Source organism: Corvus cornix, chromosome 10, assembly GCF_000738735.6.
Source record: "Corvus cornix cornix isolate S_Up_H32 chromosome 10, ASM73873v5, whole genome shotgun sequence".
Taxonomy (NCBI): Eukaryota; Metazoa; Chordata; class Aves; order Passeriformes; family Corvidae; genus Corvus; species Corvus cornix.
The window spans coordinates 12382110-12393630 of record NC_046340.1 but is presented as its reverse complement, the minus strand read 5'-3'; the positions used below and the strand labels follow the sequence as shown (position 1 = coordinate 12393630).

At 54.7% G+C, this 11521-nt stretch overlaps 1 protein-coding gene across 1 annotated transcript in view; it reads right to left on the bottom strand.

Moving 5' to 3' along the window:
• Nucleotides 1-1864: 1864 nt before the first annotated feature.
• The window catches only part of ADAMTS7 (ADAM metallopeptidase with thrombospondin type 1 motif 7), a 34179-nt gene continuing 24522 nt past the window's right edge, over nt 1865-11521 (bottom strand). The window contains exons 21-24 of the mRNA XM_039557795.1: nt 11068-11241; nt 10490-10636; nt 10176-10335; nt 1865-3500 (exon numbers count right to left, since the gene is read on the bottom strand). Of these exons, the coding sequence (XP_039413729.1) occupies nt 3328-3500; nt 10176-10335; nt 10490-10636; nt 11068-11241 (654 nt within the window). The 3' untranslated portion in view covers nt 1865-3327. The remainder of the gene's footprint in view (nt 3501-10175; nt 10336-10489; nt 10637-11067; nt 11242-11521) is intronic.

Genomic DNA, 11521 nt, shown 5'->3' with positions numbered 1-11521 from the left:
AGGCTGTTCCTCACCGGAGCAGTTGGCAGGGATCAGCTGCCAATTAAAATCCAAACAAAAAGATAAACCAGTGGAATTTTTCAAATCCTTCCCTTGCTGTCCTGGCTTTGCTGCCCCTCTGTGCTGTGCCTGTGAACCCTTTCTGTGTAGCTCAAGGAGGTTTTAAGAACAAGAGAAAATAAATCTTTTATTATTATCTGGAGAGGACAGGTGGGAGTTGAGCTGTTCCCGGTTCCACTGAATTCACTGCCTCCTCTCCTGCCCGGGTTGGGACAGTGCCCCTCCCCAGTCCATGCAGCTGATGATGCACTGATGACCCCTCTGACTCCTTGGGAATTAAAATGCTCCAGCTGAGATCATCTGGGCTGGACAGAGGCCCTTGGTGAGGTCTGAGAGCTGCAAACCACAGGTGCTCTGCCAGCAGAGCTGGCGGCTCCTGGGGCTGCGGAAGTGCTTGGAGTGTTCCCGTGGATCTGAGACACAAACAAGCTCCTGCAAAAGCAGCTGCTGCTTCCCAGTTAACAAGCTCCTCTTCCTTCCTGTCTCCAGTATGGAAATGTCTGGAGGTGACCAAGGGAGTCACAAAGGTCTGATTTCCGATCTGAAGCCTAAGACTCTCTCAGAGAGTCTTCCAGGAGATCATGGAATCACGGAATGGTTTGGGTGGGAAGGGAGCTTAAAGCCCATCCAGTTCCACCCCCTTCCATGGGGAGGAACTGGGTGGGCTTCAAGCTCCCTTCCCACCCAAACCATTCCATGATCCTATTTCAAACATCTTTTGATCCATGAGCCCTTTCCTCCTTCCCTTTTGCCCCACTGCAGCAGCTCTGTCTGACTAACATCCTGCTTGTGTTGAGACAATAAAAGCATCTTTAGAAGAAGAAAAAAGGCATTTCTATATCTCATCCAACCCTGCCCTCTGTCAGTGGGAAACCATTCCCCCTCTCCAGGCCCTTGTGAAGAGCCTCCTTCCAGAGACACTCACTGGAGGTGTCTCACTGCAAGAAAATATTGCAGATACTTTAGCCAGATGTGTGCTCCTGTCACTGATAATGCAGTTTCTGTGCTGGTGGGAGGCCTGGCTTGTTGTGTGGCTAAAAATCAGATGAATTGCCCTTCATACAGAAATTCCCACACTGTGATCCAACCTTCTCCAGCCTCAGTGTCCACACACCCCTCAGGCACTGCTGGGCTCGGGGGCTGCTGTGATTTGGGTTTGCAGTAAATCCTGCAGCTCCTAGCCCAGGTGCTTGGGAATGGGCTTGGCTCAGCCCTTCCCAGAGGGACACCCCGACCCAGGGCTCTGTTGTGACAGCTGAAGGTCACAGCAGGGCTGGGGCCACCACACTCTGCAAACCCCAGTGCCTGGTGGGGCTGGCCCTTCTGGGGACACCAATTTGGGGCTGAAACAGGAAGGTTTGGGGTTGAAATTGAGAGGTTTCTGGTTGAAAGGAAAAGGTTCTTCCTGGCTGCTGCATTTCCCTGTGCCAAAGAGACACAAAGGTTCTGCTAGGGACCCCAGGGACATGAGGCATAGGTGGGCACTGGGCTCTGGCCATGGCCTGGTGTCCCACAGGAGGGATTATCCCATGCCTCAACCAGCCACAGATGGGACCCTGCACATGGAAAGGCACTGCAGGAGGGGCTCACCAGATCCTGTAACACAGATCTGCAGAACTGATTTACCCCATCAACCCAGCTCATAAGTTTTAATCAACACATTCCAGTTGCAAACACGAGCTGTGAATAATTTTCAGATGCAAACTGATCGTTCCTTCCTGCTGCCAGTGCCTGAACCACCTCAAATTAACTGAAAACTCCCTCAGAATTCCCCAAGGGGAAGAGAAAATGTGAAACCCACCTGTTTCCTTCAGTAACTGTTTAATTTAACACACTCATGAGCTGTGGCCATCAGACCCCAACACAAGGGTTGTTACTCTGCAATCCTGGGAGGGTGACAGGGTGGGGGACAGATAGTGCTGGGGACAAAGAAACCAGGACTGAACGCAGGCTCTTGGAACATAAAAAATTTACATCACCTTGGAACAGAATAAAGCACAAATGGTGAAGTCACGGCTTGTGTTTTACATACAAATCGCACACAGGAATTTCCCTGTTTGGACTGAGTGTTGCTCCTGACAGCCCAGGGAGATGCATCTGGAGCTGTGCAGCCTGGGACGGGCTCCAGCCTGACTCTGCCCAGTGCAGGGAGTGTTGCCCCTAAAGGTCCCCCAGTTTTTGGGCATCCTCCACAGCCTGAAGAGTAATAGGGAAAGGAATTCCTACCTAAATGCTCCTGCCCACCTTCAGAGACCAACCTGCCAGCAAACCCTCCCCAAGACAGGGAGGGATTCATTCCCACACCGCTCCGAGAGCAGGCGGTAGGGGCTGTGCCTCAGAGTAAATTGGATATTCTAGTTAAAAATCAGCTAACCTTAACAGAGGAGAATCTAGATAAGCAGGAAAAAAAGGGCTTAGCCTGTAAGGCCACAGAAAAACACCTTAACTGAGCATTAAACTGCTACACATACAGAAATCCAGGGACTGAGCATTGGCTGCCCACGAAGGAGGGGATGTGCCACCCACTGCCAGGGCAGCTTCCCTCTCCTGCCCACATACATGCAAGGGAATGAGCTGGTGGACTCCAAACCCTGGTGTCCCTGATGATCCCCTCTGCTCCAGAGGGACACAGCAATGGGTTTGGCAGAGAAAGCCAGCAGTGGGGAGATGGGGTACAGAGCCCTGCACACCCCCAACTGAAGCTGAAACTTTAGTCCTCTGCCCTGTTTCCACTTCTTAAATTAAATCTATTTAGCTTCAGTGCATAAACATTTTAATGAAAATTACAGGAATGGGTTGCCAGCTTCAAGTCCCTTAAAGGAAAAAAATCCCTACCCCAAAGGGTCGGCAGAGCCAGCAAAATGCTGGATGCTCACTTCAGATACATAAAAATAATAATAAAAGTCAAGGTTTGTGCTGGCCAGCCAACACCTTCGAGAGGCTGCAAATGTCAAATGATAGCACCATAAGCATTTCTGAGAGGTCTTCCCCAAATTATTGCTGTTTTCAGCTCCCCTTCCCCAAAAAGCCTCCCTGCTGGTCCCCCAGGGCAGCGTGACCCCGACAGGTCATGGAATCTCTGTCAGGAGCAGCGGGATCTGCACCCCCAGCCCCACCAGCCCCACTGATGGTTTGAGCACCATTAGAGAGTAGCACGAATTAGAGAGCCCGGGGCCTCCCTGGGCAGTGGCAGAGCCACCAGTCCTGACCGTGGCTCAGCAGCCACAGGGAGCCACCGCGGATCCCGGCGCCCTCGGGACGGTCCTGTCACCTCCGGGAGAGCCGCTCGTCGCCGCGGTCCCGGCCGGGCCCTGCCAGCAGCCCGTGCTGGCGGCAGCTCCGGCAGCACTGGACGTGGACGGTGGGCAGGTGGCACCTGCCCAGCAGCCGCAGCGTCTGGCAGAAGGCGAAGGTCAGGCGGTCACGCTCGCAGGGGACACCTGGAGGGCAGAGAGGAGGACAAGGAGGGTGTCAGTGCCAGTGCCACCAGGGTCATCAGGTGTCTGATGTGAAAATGTCCCTGCACATGGCAGGGGGTGGAACGAGATGATCATTAAGGTCCCTCCCAACCCAAACAATTCCAGGATTCTATGGAAGCTGGCACTGGCTGGAGAGACACAGACAGAGCTCCCCCAGCGCAGAGCCCTCCTGCACCTGGGCACTGCCGTGCAGGGACGTGCCGTGGCATCTCCCATTCCCAGCAGAAACCACACCTGTGCTGCTTCTGGCAGCTCCAAAACATCTTCCCAGGGCAGCAATGCTCCCAGGAACAGAGGTGAGGTGCAGGGGGACAAACCCCCCTGTACTGACATCTCCTGCCAGTCCCCAGCCCCCCCCCAGTGCCAGCAGAGTGGCAGAAAGGCCAGCATTCCTCTTCCTTTGAATTGTTTAGGTTATTTTGAGAACCTGCATCATCTGGTTCGCTTCCTGCAGGTGTCCTGCAGACCTCAGAACAACGCTGGAGCTGCTCTGAGGATGGACTTTGTTTTGGGAACGGCTGCTCCAGTGGCAGCCCCGGCTCTGCTGTGGGGGAGTGCCCGGGCAGCTGCAGCAGCGACCGTGCTGCCCACGGGCCACAGCCTGGCCGCCCCAGCTGAGTCACCCCCAGGCTGAGCAAACTGTTTGCAGGAACTGTTTCCTCTCTTCAAACCGTCTGGAAATCCCAGCTCCCACTCCAGGGCCAGGAGCAGCAGGTCAGGGGTTTGGGTTTCACAGCGAGCACTGCCCAGGGAGTGAGAGGGTGGGTGGGACATCCCACCTAAAACTGCCTCACACCTGCCACCCCACGGATCCCACGGGCTGCTGTGAGACATCATCCCATGGGTGATGTGCGACATGCATCCCAGGGAAGAGGCTGGGATGTGGCAAAGAGGGGAGAGCCCTCCCTGCACGATCAGCAGCCCCAGCTCCACAACCAGCCATTCCAGGCTCCACCAGGCCCGCCTGGGCTCAGTGCAGCAGCAGACACCCACCACCAAATACACGCTGTTTCTATGAATACATAGTTGGTTTGTTTGAACTTCTGATTTCCTCCTTCTCTAATTTATCTCAGAGCAAGGCACGACTCCCTGAGCCTGCAGCTTCTCATCCAGTGGTATAACACTTGCTTAAATTACACCAACTCAAAAAGGAGCCTAAGCTTAAAATCCGTGATTCTGTGATTCCAATTTTACCTCCTGTACAAGGAATTAAAATAAATGACAGCTTTTCTCTGGAAAAGGGCAGAGTTGATGCACTCTGGGGCCAACCCCCCCCATTGCTTCTCCCTGGGCACCGTCCACCAGGACCATGCAGAGCAGGGGCAGAAATGGGGCAGGTAAATGGGCTTTTCTCTTTCTCAGGACACTTCTCTGCAGGGGAAACACCAGGACTGAGCCAGGGGAGCTCTCGCTGACCATTACCCCTCGGCCTGTCCCCTCTGGGAACAAAGGCTGTGCCGAGGGAACGGCTGCTGCCCCGATTCCCACGGGATGAGCCGACCCGCGGCCGATGTGAAGGACGCGGCAGATGCAGAGCAGAGACTTCTCCCCTGGTTTGGGATTTCAGTCACAGCCCCCTCCCCCAGCCCAGCAGTGAGAAGGTCACTACACTGCTCTAAAATTTATTTTCTGTTTCAGCTGAGGTATTTCCTCTCTGCCTCCCAAGCTGCAGCTCTTTGTGCCTGGCCAGAGCATCCCTCTGTCCCAAAAAAGCCATTTATCACCAGCACTGCTGGATCCAACAGTGCTGACAGAGTGCGATTGAGGGGATCCCGGCTTCACAGCACCCCTCCAGGCTGGGGGCTCGCTCCAGCCCCTGTATGCTGGGATTTTCCCTGCTGGGTGAGCAGAGCAGATAAGAAATCTCCACACAGCCCGTTGAGGGCCAGGCCAGGAGTGCAGCACATCCCAGACCTGCTTTGAGAGCACTGGAGCCATCGGGAAAAGGGAAGTACTTGCTGGTGCTATGCTCCACTGGGCTCTCAGGATAATATTCCCTGGGAGCATCCCTGTGGCTCCACAAGGCACCCCCTGAACCCCCAGGGCCCTGTTGCATCGGGACGTTGGAGCACAGGAATACAGGTATTCCTGTTTGTTGCAGGACAGGGATGGCTCAGCAGGGCTCCTAAAACACCTCAGGGGTGTTCCATGAGAGTGGGAATCAGCCTGGATGCCCATGAATGGGTGGGAATGTCCTGGGTACTGGTGGGGGATGCTCTGCCTGGGCAGACCCTGCCCAGCCCCTCGGTATTTTTAGCACTCACTGGGTTTATCGCAGCTTCCTAGAAAGTTATTTATGGATCACAACCAAGCTGCCTCCTGCCTTCCCTGGAAAGAGCTGTGAAGGCCAGGCTGCTGAAGGCTCACACTGAGAGGCTGCTTTCCAGGCTTGGAGTGATGGTTTAGCTCTTTCCTGATCCCCTTCCAGCAGGTCAGCACCCTGGGCCTGTCAGGAAATTCCTGTCCCTGCGCCATGCCCAGGCAGCAATGAGCCCACCCTGCCAGGGGTTACTGCTCTCTGAACACCTCCTTATTCACAAAGGTATGGGATTACTGTGGAAAACAGCTGGGATGGGCTTGAGGATGGGGGAGAAGAGCCACCACCCTTGGCTGGAGGCTCTGCTGACCTTACAGGAGACCCCGGCAGGCCCCCAGGGGTCCAAAGCAAAATGACCTCATAGAATCATAAAACACCTGAATTGGAAGGGACCCACAGGGATCATTCAGTCCACCTCCTGGCCCTGCACAGGACACCCCCACAATCCCACCCTGTGCCTGAGAGCGTTTTCCAAATGCTCCCTGAACTCAGTGAAGTCAATGGGAGTTGCTGAGGGGTTGAGTTCCCATCACTTTCCCAGATCCTGATGCAGTCTCAGGGTGGATGTGTGCAGGGTCAGGCTCAGGTCTGAAACTCTTGGCCAAGCTCATGATTCCTCCCTGGAATTTTGTCTTCGGAAAGGGAAAGTGTAATAAGCACTTAATTTGTCAGCTCTTCAGAGGGGGACCTACAGAACCCACCCAATTTTCATTTAATCCTTTTACTGCTATTTCTTTCTGGTAACAATTTTTTTATATAATCCTCACACTTCATTTGGACACACGCTCCATAAGTCCATGCCAAATTTTAGGCTAAAGAAATAGCTTAAAGCAGGGCTTTAAAAATCCAGGCTAAGTCAGCACATTAGAGACTGAAAACCCCCACTTTTTTTTGGGCTGTTTTTTTAAGTCGGTGTGGAAGTTGCTTTAAATTTCATTTAAGCTTCTGCCAGCCAGACCTAAGCTTTTACTTTTATTCCTGGGAAAAATAAACTTCCTGGAACACGTTTTGTAAAAACAAGGAAAGGTTGAGCTGGTTGAGCTTAGAGCTGAGCTAGCAAATCCAGGGAATTAGGCTGCTGACCTCTGGCCCTTGGGATGCTCTCAGAGCCAGGGCTGAATTTAACAAGTAAATTATTCCAGGGTCCTGCTCTGAGGCCGAGGTGCCTCCCTGTGGTCTCTGGTCAGCATGATGGGATGGATGGGATGGATGGGATGTACCCCCAGCTGCCAGCTTGGCCTGCACAGGCTGGCACTGACACGGCCACAGCTGGGAAAACTGGGAGAAAACCACAAACCCCCCAGTTTTCAGGTGTCAGTCCTGCTGCCGGCAACATCTTTCTCCTACATTTTATCAAAAGAGGGAGTCCTTTCCAGAGCATCCCTTTCCCACTGACTCCTGTTGTTAATTAGCAGTTAATTAATTGCTCTCCATGCCTCACTCAGCAGCACCTCCTGGCCTCACCACTCAGATAGGGACTTACACGCTCAAATGACAGAGAAAATTAGGATTTGCTGCAATTATTTCCCCCATGGATCCCTTGTGGACAAACTCTGTGACTTGCAGAACCATGAACAATTTCACTTCCTTACTGAGAGCAAGCAGGAGCACCACATTTAATTGCCAATTAATCTTGTGGCAACTCGAGATCCAGCCAGCCCTGGATAATGAGCCGGCAAACGGGAGCAGTTGGAGAGTGATGGGTGTCTGGGATTGACCCAGTGTGAGCAGGGGCTTCATTCTTTGGCCCCCCCCCAGGCATTGCTGCTCCCACAGCCCCCCAGCACGGTCCCCCGTGCTGGCTGCTCCTGGGACATGGGGCTGAGCTCCTGGGACACGGGGCTGAGCTCCATCCCGCTGCTTTGTCCCGCTCCCAGAGGAACTGCACCGCTTTATACACACTTGTCCTTGAGCCAGTGAAGTCTTTACCTCACCCCTCTGGAATTCCAAGCTGAGACACCTGTGGAACAGCCGTGTTTGCTGTTGGAGCCAAGAACTGGCCCCATCACCTGCCTGGGGCAAATTTGGGGAACTCAGAGACCTCCCTGGTATTGGATCTGGAGAAATGATTCCTTCCATGGCATGACCACAACGAGCACCTGCGGCTGCCCTGCTCTGTTCTGAGCAGGGATGTGTCACCACCACCAGGGTCTGCCCAAAAGCCGTGTCCAGCACAGCCCCCACCCTGCAGTGACCAGCCAAGTGACCAGCTCCGTTCATCCCCTGCTTCCTCCTCCTGTACGCAGCAATTCCCACTTTTCTGGTTTAAACCTCTCTGATCTGCTGGATAAACTGCAGCAGGTTCTTCCAGGCCCTCATGCAGGACCTGGGGCTCAGCTCCTTTCCAAGACGCCATAAACAATTCCCAGATAAATGTCCCTAGCCTCTGGAGCATCACATGGAGGCACTGGGGTGCCCACGGCTCTGAAGCTCCCAGGAGCTATCTAGGGACACACTCACAGCTGGCTGCAGCTGTAAAACAGCAGCCACATTCAAAAATAACCTCGGTGGAATCTTCAATTAATTTATAACCTGGCAACAGCTCAGGACTCTGGTTCTAATTAATCCCGACCTCCTTTAATTGAGGAGCCGATTGCTGTGAGATGTTTGTTTGTGCTTCATCTGTTTCATCTCTGCTCAAAATCCATCTGATAATGGCTTGAACATTTAAACCCTTCTGGGGTTATTGGCACTTTTGTGTCCAGTGAGGACATTGCCACTCACAGACCCAGCCCTGGCTCTGCTGGTACCAGAGCACCTGATGCCAGAAGAGGGAGAGGTTCCTTGTGCTCCTCACAGCAACATGGATCGCTCCAGCCTGAATCCATCTTGTGCAGTAAAGATCCCTTAAAGCACAGGAAAGGGCTGAGTTACATTTATGTCTTTCTGGGAGCCTTTGACTGTGCATTTACACATCTGGGATTTCCTGCCATGTGAAAGTTTTGTTCCCCTTCATGCTTTGGCTGGAAACGTTTGTATTTCCAAGAGGCGTTTCCTGCCCTGGGCTGCAGCCAGAGCATTTATGTCATTTTTGATCCAGGATTTTACCATTTATTTGTGTGCTTCCTACACATCTCAGTGGTTATTCTGGTCTGGCCTTGGCTCCACAGCTCTCATCACCAAGCCTGGCATGGAAATTTTCCCCTGACCAAAACAGCCGGAACCGCACACTGTTTCTTGAGCAGGGCTGACTCATCATTTCCTAAATACCGGAGTGTCCCATGGCCCTGCAAATGCTCCAAAAAGGAGCAGATTAATGGCTAAAAACATCCTGATGGCCAACAGAGCCAGTGCCCAAATCCCAGTTAATCAAAGCTAACGTTCCTACCCGCTCTGGAATAGGTGTTAGGAGGAACACCCTGGACATGGGATAAACACAAAGAGCTGGAAGGGTGACATGGGTGTCCCAGGCTGCAGAGGGCACCTGCATGGACGCAGCCATGGATCCGGCTCCTCTACTCCAGGCACCAGCTACTGCTGCCCCCCTGCCCACCCTGCTCCATCTCTCAGCCCTCCCTGTATCCAACAAACCTCCTGGAGGTCCAACAATACTATCTCGGCAGCCAAAGAGCTCTTCTTTTGCACAAACACATTAAAAAGATAAAGCTGATAAATGATTGACATGCTGATATCAGTGACATCTAATCCCTTATGATATTGCTTTTCTGTAAATGCTGTTAACCCTTGCAGCCCCCAGATTTCTGTCTCCCAGGGAACTGCCTGGTGCTTGGGATGTATCTGTGAGTGGAGGAGGCAGGAGAAGCCAAGTGAGTGCCCGTGGTGTGGCCAAGCACTGTGGCTGCAGCACGGCAGTTAAATGAAAAATGGGTTAAAACGGGGCTGGCTCCCTGGGGCACTTGCTCAGACACACCTGAAGATGCTGGAGAACTCCTCCTTTATTCCATTTTCTAATGCTGGGCCCAGCTTGTTTCACAAGTCTTGCGTTTTGGGACTTTACCACTAAACAGGTTCCTGAGAGCTCCATCACTGGCTATTCCCCTCTGCCCTCCTTTTCCTGAATGCCCCTTGCCCCTGAATGGGGTCCCTTCACCCCACAGCCCAAGGGGTCCCTCGGGTGTCCCTGTGCTGGGTGACACTGCTGACTCCAACAAGCACATCCCAGCTCACATCCGTGCCAGCAAAACCCTGCTTGGCCCCTTGAGGGACGGATGCTCCGGACATTTACAGACGGTTATAACATTCCCACTTAATTATCAATTACCCAAGTCAGCCTTACACAATCCATGTATGAAGCACTCGCTCTATCTCCCCACAGACTTCCCACATCATTTTTCAGACTGGTTTTGACTGCTGCTCACCCGGCTCGGAGCTGTCGCAGTCCTGGGGGTTGCACTTCTGGGTGCTCTCTGGCCAGGGCTCGTGGTCGCACAGGCTGCTGTCCTCCTCGGCCACCCCCGTCCTGGTGTCGATGCACTTGACCTGGCGCCGCTGGATGCCCCCTCCGCAGGGAGCCGAGCACTGCGGGAGCGGCACCCCGGGGTCAGGCTGGGGGACCCCTCCCCGTGTCCCGCAGAGCCCCCAGCGCCACCCCAGCGCCACCGCAGCGCTCGGGAGGGCTGGGATCCCCCCCGTTCGCTGCAATTCCCCGTGGAGGGGAGCAGCCCCCGCTCACCTGCCCCCAGGACCCCACCACCCAGGTGGTGCAGGGCTGGGTGTTGCAGGGCCGGGTGCTGTTGGGCCGCAGCGTCTCCTCGCAGCGCCCCGGCTCCGGGCACGTCACCAGCCGCGCCTGCTCCCCGCCGCCACACGGCTCCGAGCACTGCGGGACACAGCGGGCAGCGCCGTCAGGGGCTGAGCGCTGCAGCCCCTCTGCCCTGGAGACAGCTGGGCGTCTTCGCCTGGAGAGGAGAAGGCTCCAGGGAGAGCTCAGAGCCCCTCCAGGGCCTAAAGGGGCTCCAGGAGAGCTGGAGAGGGACCTGGGACAAGGGATGGAGGGACGGGATACAGGGAATGGGTTCCCGCTGCCAGAGGACAGGCGTAGATGGGATGCTGGGAAGGAATTGTTTCCTGTGAGGGGGTGAGGCCCTGGCACAGGGTGCCCAGAGAAGCTGTGGCTGCCCCTGGATCCCTGGCAGTGTCCAAGGCCAGGCTGGACGGGACTTGGAGCAGGCTGGGATAGCGGAAGGTGTCCGTGCTCTGGCAGGGGATAGGACGAGCTGTGCCCCCAGCCAGCCCCCGGCCAGCCCCTACCTCTCTCCAGGAGGACGTGTACCAGTCCAGACACGGCACGCTCTGGCACGGCAGCTGTGCCGGGGGCTGGGAGAGCACGGCCTGGCAGTGGAAGGGCCGCAGCAGCCGCTGGTCTCTGGTGTCAATGCAGTGAACATCCCGAACCTTTGTGCCCCTGCCGCAGCTCCTGGAGCACTGGGAAAGGACACAGCACCACGCTGGGGAAGGGCAGCGAGGGCCGGTGCAGGGGGAATCCCTGTGGGAATGGGAGGTGACCCCAGGGACAAGCTCTGCGTTGGGATGGGTTGAGTTGACGCTCAACCTCCTTTCCCCTCTTGCTCTACGCCAAGCTAGAGCAGTGTGCAGCTCATCTGTCACTATCACCCCTCTGAAACCAGGCGGTTTCCAGTTGTGACAAGCACAGTCTTTATGCCTTAAAAAATTGATGATCCCAAGGAACAGCAATGACCCAGAG